The following is an 18,504-nucleotide window of genomic DNA, read 5'->3' as shown; positions in this document are numbered from 1 at the left end:
TTAGTTGCTCCGTGGCATGTGGGATCTTCCTGGAGGAGGGATCAAACCTGTGTCCCCTGCGTTGGCAGGCAGATTCCCAACCACTGCATCACCTAGGAAGCCCCACAACAGATCTTTAAATTTGACTCTACTAGGTGTTTGAGCCTTGGGCTGATTTTTTTTTTTTTTGTCTACAAACAAAAAAATCTCCAGTTTTATTGAAGGCTTGAGATAATTTTTATGCTAATTCTTCAGACTGGTGGTTCCTGGACCACAGAGTGTAAATCTGAATCCCAAACCTGTGCATGGTTGCAAATTCTCACAGGACCTGTTCTCCCTCACCCCTGGGGAAAGTTTCCTTGTTATTTCTCCATGTCATTGGGGAAATTTTTCTAACTCACCTCTTCATGGGGTGCCACCTCAAGGGGTCCCATTTCGATCTTCCTATGAGTCATGGGCCAAAGTCTTATTTCTCACACTTATGTGGACATTAACACTCAAAAGCAACCATCCGCTCACACACCTTCTCCCAGCCACAGCCATTTCACACACTGACCACTCTGGTTTTCACTTCTCTAGCTTCTGGCAGTTCCCTTTCTTTCCTGAAAATTTAGCTTTACATTTATAAGAATTTTATAATTTTAGATAGCATCTCTGTTTGTAGCCAGAGTGTTTTCAGGTTACCTTATCTGTCACACTGATGGAATTGGAAGTCCTTTTAGAGGTGATTCTGATGGTCAGATTAGCTCGGCAGAACTATTTTCTAGAACAGGCACATCTGAGTGGACATGATGCCCCCTAGCTTCCTGTCATGTTGGAAGCATCTGCTCCTGTGAGGAGTTTGCATGGAGGGTGATCTACTGAGCACCATTCTGACTTATTCCTGTGGCTCTGCCCACGCTGATAATTACTTGTTCCAGTTTGTGCCAGAACTGACCAACGAGGCCTATGTGGTGATGAATGAGCTAGAGACAAATGGGACAAACTGCCACAACAGAGGTTCAGTCTGCCCTGGTCTGCAGGCCCCAGGACTGGCTCTCCAGGAATTCTGTGCAGGGACGTCCAGCATGCCACATGCCATTCTAACCAGTGATGGGGAATGAAGGGAAGGGGGACTAGTAATGCCACAAATGGCTGTTTCCTGTGTCCCCAATAGGATGATGTACTCCTGTTTACTATGTTCTATTTCCTGAGCTGCTCCAAAGACCCAGGAACCCCAAGCAAGTCCTGGCAAGGTCAAGAGCAGCCAAGAAGGGAAAGAATCCGAACTCTCTAAGGCCCCCGACAGCTGGGATGGTGAGCAGAGCCTGGACACATTTGCCTGTTTGGCCACATTTTAAAAAAACACGAGGAATAACCAACAAGGCTGTGTGTACACTGTAAGTGCTGATCAGTGACAGCCCCCATGTGTCATCCAGGGGAGTGAAGTCAGGGGACTTCAAAGCTGCTCCGCGACGCCTTGGCATGGAAGGAGTCTCTCTGAAAGCTGGTTCAGGACCATTGTGTATCTGCCAGTCAGTAAAAGAGAAAGGGCCTGGACAGGAGAGAGGGCAGAGACCTTAAGAAAAGCTTTCAGCTTTCTTTCTTCAACAAAACTCTCATCTGGCTGCTCACTGATGGGCTGAAGAACAGAATCATGGGGTCTTTGCTTAAAAGATGCCATTTAGTTCAACCTTCCAGCTAGTGTAAGTTCTGCAATCTCCTTGCTGGACAGCTTCTCACTGCTAACTTCATGGTAGGAATGATCTCATTTTACGCCTCTTCTTATTTTGAGACAAAAATCTGCCTTTCAATCATTTCCACCTTCACCCCATCCTCTCCTGGTTGCTGAGGAAGAAGGGCCTCCTGCCTTCAATGGCTCAGGAATACAGAGAGGATTCCTTGAGAGAACCTATGATCTCAGCCATGAGAACCAGGGCTCCTCACAGCCAGCTCATCCTCAGGGTAGCCATCTAGGAAAGGAAAGAGGCTGACCAGTGGGACAAAGACCTGCCTGGGGGAGCCTGGCTGAGCTATTTCTTCACTTTCTTACTGGAGACTCAGTTAGGACCCCACCTGTACATAGGGAAGACATCCTCCCAGATAGGAAATAAAGTTCTTGGATGAGCACTGAAAGTTGAGATTAGAAAGTTATTTTATCCTGTCCCTGCATATAAGACAGTGAATTGAAACCAAAAGTGTTCTGTGAAGATATTCAAGGGTGTCCTTTGAAGGCTGTTCTTCCTGGCAGGCAGACCATTGTGTGTTCTCTGGGCTCCGCCCCAGCCTTGGAGCAGAAGGATTGGAGTCTGGGCAGTTGCTTTGGCAGTGCCTCTAAGAGCAGGCAGGAGTTGCTGGGGGTCTCGTCCTTCAATGCACTGGCAGTGAGTCCCTATTTTCTATGTGCCTGCTGGAGGCCCATCATGGTTTTCAAATAATTGTGCTAGACACAGAAAAGGGAGAAAACAGGAATTGATTAGGACACATGGACCTAACAAGGACTCAGAGGCCACACCACTTATATCCACCCCATCATTCTTCCTGCAAATGTCACCATTTGGGGACAAGGATTCCCTTTGACTAGCCCCCAATTCTGTGAGAAATAATGTTCCATTCAATCCCTCTCATTCTTTCATCCTAAAGAAAGTGTGTAAAACTGTTTTTAAATGTTTCAAAGGAGACATGCACATTTCAAAGGCCCATTTGAAAGCTTCTGACGAGAATTAGGTTCAAAAAAAGAAAAGAGGGCTCTCTCTTCAGATGAGTAGGGGCCCATGTACTCTGAAGGGCCTTCCCTCTGCAAATCAACTAGATATTCACGAATCCTACCCATTTTAATGCACTGCTAGGCTCTTGGAAAGCAGGTGGGAAAAGTAAGCTGAAACAGAAGCAGTGGGCAGGGCAGTGAGCAAGCAAATGCTAAAACCAACTTGGAATCTGGAGGTGAATCCTATATTCCCCACATGGTGAATCCAACTGAAACTGAAGCACCCACATGAAGCTGGAATTATTTTTCCCCCAATATTTTATTGTGATAAAATACACATAACATGAAAATTTCCATCTTAACTGTCTTTAAGTGTACAGTTCAGTGGTATTAAATACATTCATATGTTGTGCAACCATCACTACCATCCATCTCTACGACTCTTTTCATCATCCCAAACTGAAACTCCATATGCATTGAACAATAACTCCCCATTCCCCTCTCCCCCTAGAAAATCACCATTATATTTTCAATCACCATTATACTTTCAACCCTTATGATTTTTTTAAATCAGTCATTTAATTTTAAAATTATTATTTTTTAATTTTATTGGACTATAGTTGATTTACAATGTGTTAGTTTCAGGTGTACAGCAAAGTAATTCAGTTATACATATGCATATATTCATTCTTTTTTAGATTCTTTTCTCATATAGGTTATCCCAGAATATAGGTTATCATAGAACATTGAGTAGAGTTCCCTGTGCTATACACTAGGTTCCTGTTGGTTATCTGTCTTATATATAGTAGTGTGTGTATGTTAATCCCAAGCTCCTAATTTATCCTTCCCCATCACATTTCCCCTTTGGTAACCATAAGTTTGTTTTCAATATCTGTAAGTCTGTTTCTGTTTTGTAAATAAGTTCATTTGTATCGTTTTATAAAATTAGATTCCACATATGAGTGATATCATACGACATTTGTCTTTCTCTGTCTGCCTTACTTCACTTAGTATGATCATCTCTAGGTCCAGCCATGTTGCTGCAAATGGCATTATTTCATTCTTTTTTATGGCTGAGTAATATTCCATTGTATATAGGTACCACATCTTCTTTATCCATTCCTCTGTTGATGGACATTTAGGTTGCTTCCATGTCTTGGCTATTGTAAGTAGTGCTGAAATGAATACTGGGGTGCATGTATCTTTTCGGATTATGGTTTTCTGTGGGTATATGCCTAGGAGTGGGGTTGCTGGATCATATGGTAGTTTTATTTTTAGTTTTTTAAAGGAAGCTCCATACTGTTCTCCATAGTGGCTGTACCAGTTTACATACCCACCAACAGTGTAGGAGGGTTCCCTTTTCTCTACACCCTCTCCAGCATTTATTTTTTGTGGACTTTTTTTCCCTCAGCTTTACTGAGATATAATTGCCATGTAATATAATATTGCATAAGTTTAAGGTGTACACTGTGTTGATTTGACACACACTTATATATTGCAAAGTGATTTCACCCATAGCATTAGTTAACACCTCCATCACATCATATAAGTACTATCTCTTTTTTGTGATGAGAACATTTAAGATCTACTCTCTTAGCAACTTTCAAGTATATACTATAGCATTACTAACTATAATTACCATGCTATACATTACATCCCCAGAACTTTTTCATCTTATAACTGGAAGTTTTTTATCCTTTGACCAACATCTCCCCATTCCCCATCCCCACCCAGCCCCTGGTAACCACCATTCTAACCTCTGTTTCTATGAGTTCAGTATTTTGTTTGTGGACTTTTTGATGATGGCCATTCTGACCAGTGTGAGGTGATACCTCACTTTATTGATAGTTTTTGTTTGTTTGTTTGTTTTATTTTGACCAAGACACACAGCATGTGGGATCTCAGTTCCCCAACCAGGGGAAGTGCAGAGTCTTAACCACTGGACTGCCATGGAAGCCCCCTCATTGTAGTTTTGATTTGCATTTCTCTAATAATTAGTGATGCTGAGCATCTTTTCATGTGCTTTTTGGTCATCTGTATGTCTCTTTTAGAAAATGTCTATGTAGATGTTCTGCCCATTATTTTGATTGGGTGGTTTGTTTTTTATATTGAGCTGCATGAGCTATTTGTATATTTTGGAGATTATCCTTTGTTGATTACTTCATTTGCAAAGATTTTCTCTCATTCTGAGGGTTATCTTTTTGCTTTGTTTATGGTTTCCTTTTCTGTGCAAAAGCTTTTAAGTTTAATTAGCTCCAATTTGTTTAATTTTGTTTTTATTTTCATTATGTAGGAGGTGGATCAAAAGAGATCTTCCTGTGATTTATGTCAAAGAGTGTTCTGCCTATGTTTTCCTCTTACATTTTTTATAGTTTTATAGTGTCCAGCCTTATATTTAAGTCTTTAATGCATTCTGAGAGTTTATCTTTGTGTATGGTATTAGGGAGCGTTCTAATCTCCTTCTTTTACATGTAGCTGTCCAGTTTTCCAGCCCCACTTATTGAATATTCATTGCATATTCTTGCCTCCTTTGTCATAGATTAGGTGACCATAGGTGTGTGGGTTTATCTCTGGACTTTCTATCCTATCCCATTTATCTATGTTTCTGTTTTTGTGCCAGTACTGTACTGTTTTGATTACTGTAGCTTTGTAGTATAGTCTGAAGTCAGGAAGCCTGATTCCTCCAGCTCCATTTTTCTTTATCAAGATTGCTTTAGCTATTCGGGGTCTTTTGTGTTTCCATACAAATTGTAAAATTTTTTGTTCTAATTCTGTGAAAAATGTCATTGGTAATTTGATAGGGATTGCATTGACTCTGTAGATTGCTTTGGGTAATATAGTCATTTTCAGAATATTGATTCTTCCAATCCAAGAACATGGTATAACCCTCCATCTGTTTGTGTCATCCTATTTCTTTCATCAGTATGTTATAATTTTCTTTTTTCTTTCTTTTTAATAAATTTATTTTTTTATTTATTGGCTATGTTGGATCTTCATTGCTGCGAGCAGGCTTTCTCTAGTTGTGGCGAGTGGGGGGCTACTCTTTGTTGTGGTGTGAGGGCTTCTCATTGTGGTGGCTTCTTTTGTTGTGGAGCACGGGCTCTAGATGCATGGGCTTCAGTAGTTGTGGCACATGGGCTTAGTTGCTCTGTGGCATGTGGGATCTTCCCGGACTAGGGATTGAACCCATGTCCCCTGCACTGGCAGGTGGATTCTTAACCACTGTGCCACCAGGGAAGTCCTCTTATAGTTTTCTGAGTACAGGTCTTTTGTCCCCTTAGGTAGGTTTATTCCTAGGTATTTTATTCTTTTCATTGCAATGGTAAATGGGATTGTTTCCTTAATTTCTCTTTCTGATTTTTCATTGTTAGTATACAGAAATGCAACAGATTTCTGTGTATTAATTTTGTATCCTGCAGCTTTACCAAATTCATTGATGAGCTCTAGTTGTTTTAAGGTAGCATCTTTAGGATTTTCTATGTATAGTCTACTTTTATGATTTTTGACTGCTCTAAGTACCTAATGTAAGTGGACCCATACAGTTATTTGTCTTTCTGTGACTGGCTTATTTCACATAGTGGCTGTACCAGTTTACATTCCCACCAACAGCACACAAGGGTTCCGATTACTCCACATCCTTGCCAACACTTGTTATTTTCTTTTCTTTTGTTTTTATTAGTAGCCATCCTAATGGGTGTAAGGTGGTATCCCATTGTAGTTTTGATTTGCATTTCTCTAATGATTAGTAATGTTGAGCATCTTTTCATGTGTTTACTGTCCATTTGTATATCTTCTTTGGAGAAATGTCTATTCAAGTCCTCTGCCCATTTTTTGAATTGGGTTTTGTTTTCTAGTTGTTGAGTTTTAGGAATTCTCTATATATTCTGGATATTAATCCCTTATCAGTCTGGAATTCTTTTTTTTAATAAATTTATTTATTTATTCCTTTATTTATTTATTTATTGGCTGAGTTGGGTCTTCACTGCTATGCGCTGACTTCCTCTAGTTGTAGGTAGTGGGGGCTACTCTTCGTTGTAGCGTGCAGGCTTCTTATTGCAGTGGCTTCTCTTGTTGCGGAACACAGTCTCTAGGTGTGCAGGCTTCAGTAGTTGTGGCATGTGGGCTCAATAGTTGTGGCACGTGGGCTCAATAGTTGTGGCTCGTGGGCTCTAGAGCACAGGCTCAGTAGTTATTGTGCACTGGCTTAGTTTCTCCATGGTATGTGGGATCTTCCCAGCCCAGGGATCGAACCCATGTCCCCTGCATTGGCAGGTGGATTCTTAACCACTGTGCTACCAGGGAAGTCCCTAGGCTGGAATTCTTGAAAGAGTTTAAAATTGTTCTGGGTTGGTAATGTCCCATGGCAAAAGCAGGTGCAAACTCTTTCAGGAGAAAAGTAATTTCAGCTTCTATATTCAGGACTCCTAGAGCTTAAGTTCAATCACATTTATGGTCAATTGAATTTCAACAAGGGTGCCACACAATTCAATGGAGAAAGGATCATTTTTTTTTAAACAATTGGTACTGGGAAAACTGGATATTCGCATGGAAAAGAATAAAGTTGGACCCCTGCCTCACATCATAGCCCCCTCCTCTGAGCCCAGAAAGGGTAGGCCTCTCTGTGGTCAGACAAGGACGTTCCTGCATAGTGGTCACAGTCAAACAGTATCTGAGGCTGGGCTGCCTACTTGACCTCACTCCATTCTCTCCCATATAGCCCTGCCTTCTGACAGGGGCAGGGCCCTGTCCACTGATCTGGGCCTCCCTTCAGGGGCCAGGGTTAATAAAGCTTGATGCTCACAGCATAAGGCTAAATGGCTGCCTGGATAAAGCCATCCTCCCTCCTGCTGAAGGAGTGGGCCCAGGCAACTAGGATGGACAGGTGACCCTGCCCCAAGCCACAGCTGATTGAACCAAGAATGCACACTTAACCCAAGAAGAGCCAATTAGGTTCTCCCTCCAGAGAAACACAAAGTAAGTAGTCAGGTGATATCGGGCACTGGGGTTGTGAAGTCTTGGAAAAGAAGGGCATGCCAGGGCCAAAACTGGAGCTAGAAATTGAGAGGTGGGGAGGGGTGAAACAGACAGATGAAGGATCAAACCTCAGGGAGAAGCTAAGGCCTGGAGGGAGAAAGGCCTGGAGAGAGAGGAGCCTGGGCCCTGCTTCCTACAGATGAATTCTATGGCCTACTAATCAAAGTGTGGTCTTGGACTAGCTGCATGGGGACCATCTGGGCACTTACTAAAAGTTCAGACTCTCAGATTCACCCTAGACCTGCTGCATCAGTATCTGCAATTTAACAAGACTGCTGGTGATGTATGTACACAGCACAGGGTGAGAGGTGCTACTCTGGAAACTTTAGAATCTGTAGACGCTTCACTCAAGCGTCTTTGAGTGGGCTTTAGCCCCTCACAGCCATCAAGGTCAGTAAAGGTATCAGTTTAACTATAAATGTAAAGAATGAACTCAGTCAGGAGAAGGGCTGCTAACTATGATAAAAAATCTAGAAGCCAAGAAAGAGAAGACTGATAACACTTGATTTCATAAAAATCAGCAAAATAACTACAAAAAACCACAAGTAAAGCCAAAAGACAAATGACAAACAGGGGGAAATATTTGCAACTCAAATTATAAAGAGTTAATCTCCCCAATATATCAAGAGTTCCTATAAATTAATAAGAAAAAGACCAACAACCAATAGAAAAATGGGCAAAAATATGAACAGGCAGTTTATGGAAAAAGAAATTAAAATGGCCCTTAAACATATGAAAAGAAGCGCCACTTCACTGATAATAAAAGAAATGCAAATCAAGGCCAAACTGAGAGACCATTTTTCACCTTTCAGATTGGAAAAAAACCAAAAACCAGGATACGGCATATTTTGGGGAGGCTGTGAGGAACAAGCATCCTGTATACGCTGCTAGGGGATGGGGAGTGGGGGGGGTAGGTGATAGGTTCAGCTCTAGGCAGGCAATTTGGCACCATCTATCAAAAGTACAAACATGCCTTGTGAAAATGACTATACTACCGAAAGCAATTTACAGATTCAATGCAATCCTGATCAAATTACCAATGGCATTTTTCACAGAACTAGAACAAGAAATTTTATGATTTGTATGGAAACGCAAAAGACCCCGAATAGCCAAAGCAATCTTGAGAAGGAAAGATGGAGTTGGTGGAATCAGGCTTCCTGACTTCAAGCTATACTACGTGGCTACAGTGATCAAGACAGTATGGTACTGGCACAAAAACAGAAATATAGATCAATGGAACAGGATAGAAAGCCCAGAGATAAACTACAGTCAACTAATCTATGACAAAGGAGGCAAGGATATACAATGGAGAAAAGGCAGCCTCTTCAATAAGTGGTGCTGGGAAAACCAGATAGCTACATGTAAAAGAATGAAATTAGAACACTCCTTAACACCATACACAAAAATAAACTCAAAATGGATTAAAGACTTAAATGTAAGGCCAGACACTATAAAACTCCTAGTGGAAAACATAGGAAGAACACTCTTTGACATAAATCACAGCAAGATCTTTTTTGATCCACCCCCTAGAGTAATGGAAATAAAAACAGAAATAAATAAGTGGGACCTAGTGAAACTTCAAAGCTCCTGCACAGCAAAGGAAACTATAAGCAAGACGAAAAGACAACCCTCAGAATGGGAGAAAATATTTGCAAACGAATCAACAGACAAAGGATTAATCTCCAAAATATATAAACAGTTCATCCAGCTCAATATCAAAAAAAACAAACAACCCAATCAAAAAATGGGCAGAAGACCTAAATAGGCATTTCTCCAAAGAAGACATATGGATGGCCAAGAGGCACATGAAAAGCTGCTCAACATCACCCATTATTAGAGAAATGCAAATCAAAACGACAATGAGGTATCACCTCACACCGGTTAGAACGGGCATCATCAGAAAATCGACAAACAGTAAATGTTGGAGAGGGTGTGGAGAAAAGGGAACGCTCTTGCACTGTTGGTGGGAATGTAAATTGATACAGCCACTATGGAGAACAGTATGGAAGTTCCTTGCAAAACTAAAAATAGAACTACCATATGACCCAGCAATCCCCCTGCTGGGCATATACCCAGAGGACACCATAATGCAAAAAGACACACGCATTCCAATGTTCATCGCAGCACTATTTACAATAGCCAGGACATGGAAGTAACCTAAATGTCCATCAACAGATGAATGGATAAAAAAGATGTGGTACATATATACAATGGAATATTACTCATCTGTAAAAAGCAAGGAAACTGGGACATTTGTAGAGACATGGATGGACCTAGAGACTGTCATACAGAGTGAAGTGAGTCAGAAAGAGAAAAACAAATATCATGTATTAACACATATATGTGGACTATAGAAAAATGGTACAAATCAACCGGTTTGCAAGGCAGAAATAGAGACATAGATGTGTGGAACAAACATATGGACACCAAGTGGGGAAAGCGGGGAGGGTTGGGGGGTAATGAATTGGGAAATTGGGATACCAAATAGTATACACTCTAAATATATGCACTTTATTGTCTGTTAACTGTATCTCAATAAAAGTTCTTAAAGCAAACAAACAAACAAAGTACAAGTGTGCCCTGTTTGGGAAAAGCATCTTAGAAACTTGTGTGGAAATCAGTGATTTTTAGAAGATGGTGGCTCTCATCTGCTGATCCTAGACTTCAGCTGCAACATTTCCAGCCTCCAGCCAACCCTGCTCTCTTCAGGCTGTTCCCCACAATCTGAATTGGCTCTGGCCAATCCTGTTACTGTTTGTCCTGAATTTAGTGGTTTTTGTATACTGACAGACTGCCTCGGTTTATCTCAAGTCTGAAGTCAAGTGGAGATTCTGTCAGCAAACAAGGACCTCTGTTCAGTCTTGAATGGTGGGTTTTTCCTCCAATTCCAGGGCTTGTTCCCATACTTGTGCTCCTAAGTGTATAGTTATACCACCCCCTAGATTGTCAGGTGGGTGAATATATTGTGCAGTGTTAAATACATTACACCCTTAAAGCTGTTTGTCCATTTTATCTTTATTTCAAATATCTGAACATATGGCTAGCATATACTGGAACTCTTGGTGAAATTTAAATGTTAATAAAATAGTGTACCCATAAAAAAAAAGTACAAGTGTCCTTTTGGCTGAGAAATTCACTCCTACAAACTTGGCTTTCACTCCTGTGTGAATTCACATTTGTACAAGCTTAATTATCACAGCAGTGTTTGTCATAGTAAAGAAATGGAACCTCCTAAAATCCGTTAATATGAGATGCATTAAATGAATTCTGATAGATCCTTGCAATGGAATACTACTACATAGCTGTGAAAAAGAACACAGCAGCACCAACGGCTTGAAAGGGGACAATCTTCAGGATAGACTGTTAAGTGGAAAAAGGAAAATGCAGAACAATGCACAGGAGGAACACTGGAAATAAGTGACAGCAGTTCCTTGTCAGAGGGGACTGGTGGGAGCTGGACTGATGGGGGACTGGGTATTAGTATTTTCATGCTTTTTAATATTTAAACTGTATCATTCTATTGAAAATGTAAATGAATAACACAAAAATATTTTTAAAAGAGCGCGCTCACTCGAGCAGTCACGCAATGTGCAGCTGCTGCCTGCTGTGTAAGAACTGCCTCTGGGCACAGAAAAGTGCACAGCATACAGGCCTTCTGTGTTCTGGCTCCAGGCTGGGCCTCAGCAGAGTGGAGACCCTTTGCTCTAGCCCAACCCATTCAGGCCATGTCTAGTTTTGCCTTAGCTGCCTGTGGTCCTCTAGTCCCCTGCCACATGTGCACAGTGGCTTCCATTAGAGAGCTTCGCCCCAACAGGGAGTGGCCTCAGGGGAACTCCAGACCCTGTCCTGGCATGTTATCCACACGTGGGCTGTCTTAGCATGCACCAGCCATGTCCAGGCCTGACCAAAGTCTGTGGGACCACTATTGGGTCCAACCCAGCCCCAGGACTCTGGAGTTGGCAGAAAACACCCACTGACTCTGGGTGACTCTGGATTTCCCTGGGCTGGTGTATTCCTCCTCTGCCTCTCTAAAGTGGGGAGTGTAATCCTGACTGTCCTAGTAATGAGGTCCCTGAGGCCTTGCCTTCCTGGCATGGAGACATGAATCCCCTGAGTTACCTTCTGCTCTGTCTTGACTTTGGCATTGTAGAAGGAGACAGAATCAGGGCCCTCGGGCAGCATCGTCTGCTGAAGCTGACTGAACCTGTCCTGGTCATCTTCTCCCTAGAAGAGGCCCAACTCAGCACAGTCCCTTCATCCTGGCACTGTCAGGATCCACTCTGGTGGGGCCTGTGGTGGGCATTAGGGCAGCCCCTCAATGGGTTTGCAAACCTCCGCCCACAATAGCTCACAATCCCCCAACCCCATGTTTTCCAGTGTCATCACAGACACCCTGTAACCACCACCAGGGCGACATGAGCCACTCAAGAAGGGGTGCAGCCCCATGTGTTGTTTTCTGTGTCCTCATCCTTGATAACTGGGGAGAGACCTGTACCTGCCCACCTGCCTGAGCCAGCCATAGGAGAGGCTGGGAACAGCTGGCACACTGCCATGCTTATGGAGAGAACAGAGGACAAGGGGCACTGCCCACTGCCCTGTGCTCATCCACCATCCCCACCCCTGCCCTCTGCCACTCACCAGAGACACAATCCTGCTAAGAGGCATCATGCCTGGCCGGATGCTGCCACCTGGCTTCAGTGCCATCTGCAGGTCCTCGGGGACAAAGAAAGACTCATTGTACCAGATGTCAAATTCTGCAGGGAGATGGGGAGATAGCACTGTGAGGGTGGGGAGTCCCTGAGGAAGCAGATCAAGGCTGTGTGTGCCTGTCTTGTGCTTGTCACAGGCTCGCCCTCTCTTCACTTCCTGCTCCAGGGTCTCACCCTTTCCCATCTCTGTCTACTGCCCTCAGAGTCCTGGAAACACACATCTAAAGCCCCGTCCAGGGACTTCCCTGGCGGTCCAGTGGTTAAGACTCCACTGCAGGCTTTGATCCCTAGTTGGGGAACTAGGATCCCGCATGTCGCGCAGCATAGCCAAAAAAAAAAAGTCTAAGTCCCATCCAGCCCCTCCCTCTGCCAGAGAGAAGCTCTGAACCTACTTCTAGAACCCAGGCAGTGGCCCTGTCCTGTGCCTCCTGGAACCCCAAGTGGCCAGCCAACCTTCCCAAATGGCACACCCGTGAGCAGGCGATGTCGACACTGATCCACCAGGTGCTGGCAGTACTGGATCTCAGCCCTGAGATCACGTAGGTCCTGATACTCTGTCCGGTACTGCTTCTTGAGGTCTTTAAGCTTCAAGATCAGCAGGAATTCCTCCTCATCAATGATCATCAGCCCCTTGTTCTCATACTCGCCTGCAGGGAGAAGAAGGAGGTTAGGGAATGAGGTGCCCACCTGAAGTGTGGGGAGAAAGGTAGTCAGAAAGAGGGGACAGTGCTGGAAAAGCATGAAAACAGGACCAGGGAAAGGCTGGGGTGCAGCTTGGAGGTAGACAAGGCATGAGAAGGCCAGGCTAATAGGACATATCTCACAAGGAGAGGGAGCTCAGATCAGAGGACCACACTGGCATTTTTAGGACAAACAGGAGGGGTGCACAGAGGAAAGGGTAGAGCTGGTCCATGTTCCATGATTATTTTAATCTTAAACCCCATTCACCAAAGATACCAGTAAATACCTCTATTCTATAGGTGTTTACCTTTTCTATAAATTATGTAAACAAGCTTCCACCGCTGGCTAGTACCACAAGGCAGTTGGGCAAGTTTCCTTATTAATAACAGTAGATGTAAACCCACATTTTAGATTGTCTTCTTGATGATTTCAGCATTCACCACCTGCCTTCTTGTTAGAGACCATCAGATATCTGTATCATGTCTGATGGCTGTCAGAGGGCTCCAAGAGGAGAGGGGTCAGTCGTGCTATTAGTCATCTCCTCTACTCACTGTCTCTTGGTGTGGACATTTTAAGGTCTGTCAGTTTGATGAGCGTTGTTGGGTTATGACAAAATAACATTATCTTTGGAGCCACTTATCTGGCTGTCTACTGCCCACAGCACCTTGAAAGTTCAACAAGGCTGTCACGTCAACACCCAGCCCCAGGATCGCTGGAGAGTGAGTCCTGTGTGTGACCGAGGTGTGTGGCCAGGGTATATGAGGCAGTCCCCAGGTATTGGAGGAAAGCATTAGCACTTTCACTTATGTTTACAGGGGAGAAGGGAGGCGCATTAAGTGTCACTGACACCATTCATGGAGAGGCAACGGTTCCAATTCAAGGTGTCTGCAGTGGGGGATCCAGAGTAGCCCTCACCTTCAGTGCAGTGCAACCTGGTCTGCATGCTGTGGGCCATCCCTGATGTGGTCACTTTCATAGACACAAATCAGTCACAGAATTGTGTCTTTACAGTACTCTGTTGAGATGGGGAGTGACATCATCTTTTGTACTACCCAGAGGTTCTCTGATTATCTCCAGAGAAAAAACTTATGAGAGTTGAACTTAAGATGATTTTCTTTTTTTTTTTTCCACGCAAGACTAATTAATATTTCAAATTCAATGACCGTTCTGGGCTGATAAGTGACTGTCAGTCAAGGTACCTAGCAGGTATTTTAAAAAATTAATTTAGGAGACGGTTCAAGATGGCAGAGTAGGATGATGTGCACTCACTCCCTCCTGCAAGAGCACAGGAATTACAACTAACTGCTGAACAATCATCGACAGAAAGACACTGGAACTCACCAAAAAAGACACCCCACATCCAGAGACAAAGGAGAAGCCACAATGAGACAGTAGGAGGGGCGCAATCGTGTTAAAATCAAATCCTATAAATGCTGGGTGGGTGACTCACAAACTAGAGAACAGTTATACCACAAAAGTCCACCCACTAAAGTAAGGGTTCTGAGCCCCACGTCAGGCTTCCCAACCTGGGCGTCTGGCAACAGGAGCAGGAATCCCCAGAGAATCAGACTTTGAAAGCCAGCGGGATTTGATTGCAGGACCTCCACACGACTCGGGGAAACAGAGACTCCACCCTTGGAAGCACACAAAAAATAAGTGTGCTCACCAGGACCCAGGGGAAAGAAGGAGTGACCCTATAGGAAACTGAACCAGACCTACCTGCTGGTGTTGGAGGGTTGCCTGCAGAGGTAGCGGGGGGCAGCTGTGGCTCACTGAGGAGACAGGGACACTGGCAGCAAGGGTTCTGGGAAGTGCTCATTGGTGTGAGCCCTCCCAGAGTCCTCCATTAGCCCCACCAAAGAGCCTGTAAGCTCCAGTGCTAGGTAGGCTCAGGCCAAACAATGAACAAGGTGGGAACACAGCCCCACCCACTGGCAGACAAGCAGATTAAAGTTTTACTGAGCTCTGCCCACCCAGTCCAACCCAACATCAGTCCCTCCCATCAGGAAGCACCCACAAGCCTTCTAGATAGCTTCCTCCACAAGAGGGCAGACAGCAGTATCAAGCAGTATCAGCAGTATTTCATCTTGTGGAACTGAAAACCACAGCCATAGAAAGATAGAGAAAATGAAAAGGCAGAAGACTTTGTACCAGATGAAGGGACAAGATAAAACCCCAGAAAAACAACTAAATAAAGAGGAGATAGGCACCCTTCCAGAAAAAGAATTCAGAATAATGATAGTGAAGATGACCCAGGACTTTGAAAAAAGACTGGCTGTAAAGATCGAAAAGTTTCAAGAAATGTTTACCAAAGACCTAGAAAAATTAAAGAACAAACAGAGATATGAAACACAATAACTGAAATGAAAAATACACTAGAAGGAACCAACAGCAGATTAATTGAGGCAGAAGGGCGAATAAGTGACCTGGAAGACAGAATGGTGATAATCACTGATGTGGAAAAGAATAAAGAAAAAAGAATGAAAAGAACTGAAGACAGCCTAAGAGACCTCTGGGACAATGTTAAACATACCAACATTCACATTATAGGGGTCCCAGAAGGAGAAGAGAGAGAGAAAGGACCCAAGAAAATACTGGAAGAGATTATAGTTGAAAACTTCCCTAACATGGGAAAGGAAATAGCCACCCAAGTCCAGGAAGCATATAGAGTCCCAGGTAGGATAAACCCAAGGAGAAACATGCCAAAACATATAGTAGTCAAACTGACAAAAACTAAAGACAGAGAAAAGTTATTAAAAGCAACAAGGGAAAAACGACAAAGAACATACAAGGGAACTCCCATAAGGGTAACAGCTGATTTCTCAGCAGAAACTCTGCAAGCCAGAAAGGAGTGGCATAATATATTTAAAGTGATGAAAGGGGAGAAACTACAACCAAGAATACTCTACCCAGCAAGGATCTCATTCAAATTTGATGGAGAAATCAAAAGCTTTACAGACAAGCAACAGCTAAGAGAATTCAACACCACCAAACCAGCCCTACAACAAATGCTAAAGGAACTTCTCTAAGCAGGAAACACAAGAGAAGAAAAGGACCTACAAAAACAAAAACAAAAACAAAAGAATTAAGAAAATGGTAATAGGAACATACATATCGATAGTTACCTTGAATGTAAATGGACTAAATGCACCAACCAAAAGACACAGACTGGCTGAATGGATACAAAAACAAGACCCATATATATGCTGTCTACAACAGACCCACTTGAGACCTAGGGACACATACACTGAAAGGGAGGGGATGGAAAAAGATATTCCATGCAAATGGAAATCAAAAGAAAGCTGGAGTAATGATACTCATATCAGATAAAATAGACTTTAAAATAAAAAATGTTGGGGCTTCCTAGGTGGTGCAGTGGTTAAGAATCCGCCTTCCAATGCAGAGGTCACGGGTTCAATCCCAGCTCCAGGAAGATCCCAAATGCCGTGGAGCAACTAAGCCCATGTGCCAAAAATAAATAAATAAATAAATAAATAAATAAATAATGTTACAAAAGACAAGAAAGGACACTACATAAAGATCAAGGGATCCATCCAAGAAGAAGAGATAACAATTATAAATATATATGCACCCAATATAGGAGCACCTCAATACATAAGGCAAATGCTAACAACTATGAAAGAGGAAATGGACAGTAACACTATAATAATGGGGGACTTTAACACCCCACTTACACCAATGGACAGATCATCCACACAGAAAACTAATAAGGAAACACAAGCTTTAAATGACACAATAAATCAGCTTGATTTAATAGATAGCTACAGGACATTACATCCAAAAACAGCAGATTACACGTTCTTCTCAAGGGCACATGGAACATTCTCCAGGATAGATCATATTTTGGGTCACAAATCAAGCCTTTGTACATTTAAGAAAATTGAAATCGTATCAAGCATCTTTTCTGACCACAATGCTATGAGATTAGAAATCAATTATAGGAAAAAAGACTGTAAAAAATACAAACACATGGAGGCTAAACAATACGCTACTAAATAACCAAGAGATCACTGAAGAAATCAAAGAGGAAATTTAAAAATACCTAGAGACAAATGACAATGAAAACACAATGATCCAAAACCTATGGGATCCAGCAAAAGCAGTTCTAAGAGGGAATTTTATAGCAATACAATCCTACCTCAAGAAACAAGAAAAATCCCAAATAAACAATCTAACCTTACACCTAAAGAAACTAGAGAAAGAAGAGCAAACAAAACCCACAGCTAGTAGACGGAGAGAAATTATAAAGATCAGAGCAGAAATAAATGAAATAGAAACAAAGAAAACAATAGCAAAAATCAATAAAACTAAAAGCTGGTTCTTTGAGAAGATAAACAAAATTGATAAACCTCTAGCAAGACTCATCAAGAAAAAGAGGGAGAGGACTCAAATCAATAAAATTAGAAATGAAACAGGAGAAGTTACAATGGACAGTGCAGAAATAAAAAGCACCATAAAAGACTACTACAAGCAACTATATGCCAATAAAATGGATAACCTGGGTGAAATGGACAGATTCTTAGAAAGGTATAACCTTCCAAGACTAAATCAGGAATAAATAGAAAATATGAACAGACCAATCACAAGTAAAGAAATTGAAACTGTGATTAAAAATCTCCCAACAAACAAAAGTCCAGGACCAGATGGATTCACAGGTGAATTTTATCAAACATTTAGAGAAAAGCTAACACCCATCCTTCTCAAGCTCTTCCAAAAAATTGCAGAGGAAGGAACACTCCTAAATTCATTTTATGAGGCCACCACCACCCTGATACCAAAACCAGACAAAGATACTACAAAAAAAGAAAATTACAGACCAATATCACTGATGAATTTAGATGCAAAAAGCCTCAACAAAATACTAGCCAACAGAATCCAACAACACATTAAAAGGATTGTACACCATGATCAAGTGGGGTTTATCCCTGGAATGCAAGGATTCTTCAATATATGCAAATCAATCAATGTGATACACCATATTAACAAATTGAAGGATAAAAACCACATGATCATCTCAATAGATGCAGGAAAAGATTTTGACAAAATTCAACATCCACTTATAACAAAAACTCTCCAGAAGGTGGGCATAGAGGGAACCTACATCAACATAATGAAGGCCATGTACAATAAACCCACAGCAAACATCATTCTCAATGCTGAAAAACTGAATGCATTCCCTCTAAGATCAGGAACAAGACAAGGATGTCTACCCTCTCCGTTACTATTCAACATAGTTTTGGAAGTCCTTGCCACAGCAATCAGAGAAGAAAAAGAAATAAAAGGAATCCAAATTGGAAAAGAAGTAAAACTGTCACTGTTGGCAGATGACATGATACTATACATAGAAAATACTAAAGATGCCACCAGGAAACTACTTGAGCTAATCAATGAATT

At 42.3% G+C, this 18,504-nt stretch overlaps 1 protein-coding gene across 8 annotated transcripts in view; it reads right to left on the bottom strand.

Annotated features, from left to right (window-relative positions):
- Positions 1-2,124: 2,124 nt before the first annotated feature.
- Positions 2,125-18,504, bottom strand: part of KIF9 (kinesin family member 9) — a 59,275-nt gene continuing 42,895 nt past the window's right edge. For 7 of the 8 annotated variants that reach the window (XM_057705352.1, XM_057705355.1, XM_057705354.1 and 4 more), the window contains 3 exons: positions 12,879-13,055; positions 12,338-12,453; positions 2,125-2,401 (listed from right to left, as the gene is read on the bottom strand). In XM_057705352.1, coding sequence (XP_057561335.1) covers positions 2,351-2,401; positions 12,338-12,453; positions 12,879-13,055 — 344 coding nt within the window. In that variant the 3' untranslated portion in view covers positions 2,125-2,350. Of the gene's footprint in view, positions 2,402-11,818; positions 11,924-12,337; positions 12,454-12,878; positions 13,056-18,504 lie in introns of all 8 variants that reach the window. The other variant, XM_057705361.1, reaches the window with a different exon arrangement.

The sequence above is a fragment of the Hippopotamus amphibius genome, chromosome 13 (genome assembly GCF_030028045.1).
Source record: "Hippopotamus amphibius kiboko isolate mHipAmp2 chromosome 13, mHipAmp2.hap2, whole genome shotgun sequence".
NCBI classification, from domain to species: Eukaryota; Metazoa; Chordata; class Mammalia; order Artiodactyla; family Hippopotamidae; genus Hippopotamus; species Hippopotamus amphibius.
Note: the sequence above shows the minus strand (reverse complement) of the source record. Positions and strands in the feature narration are given on the sequence as shown.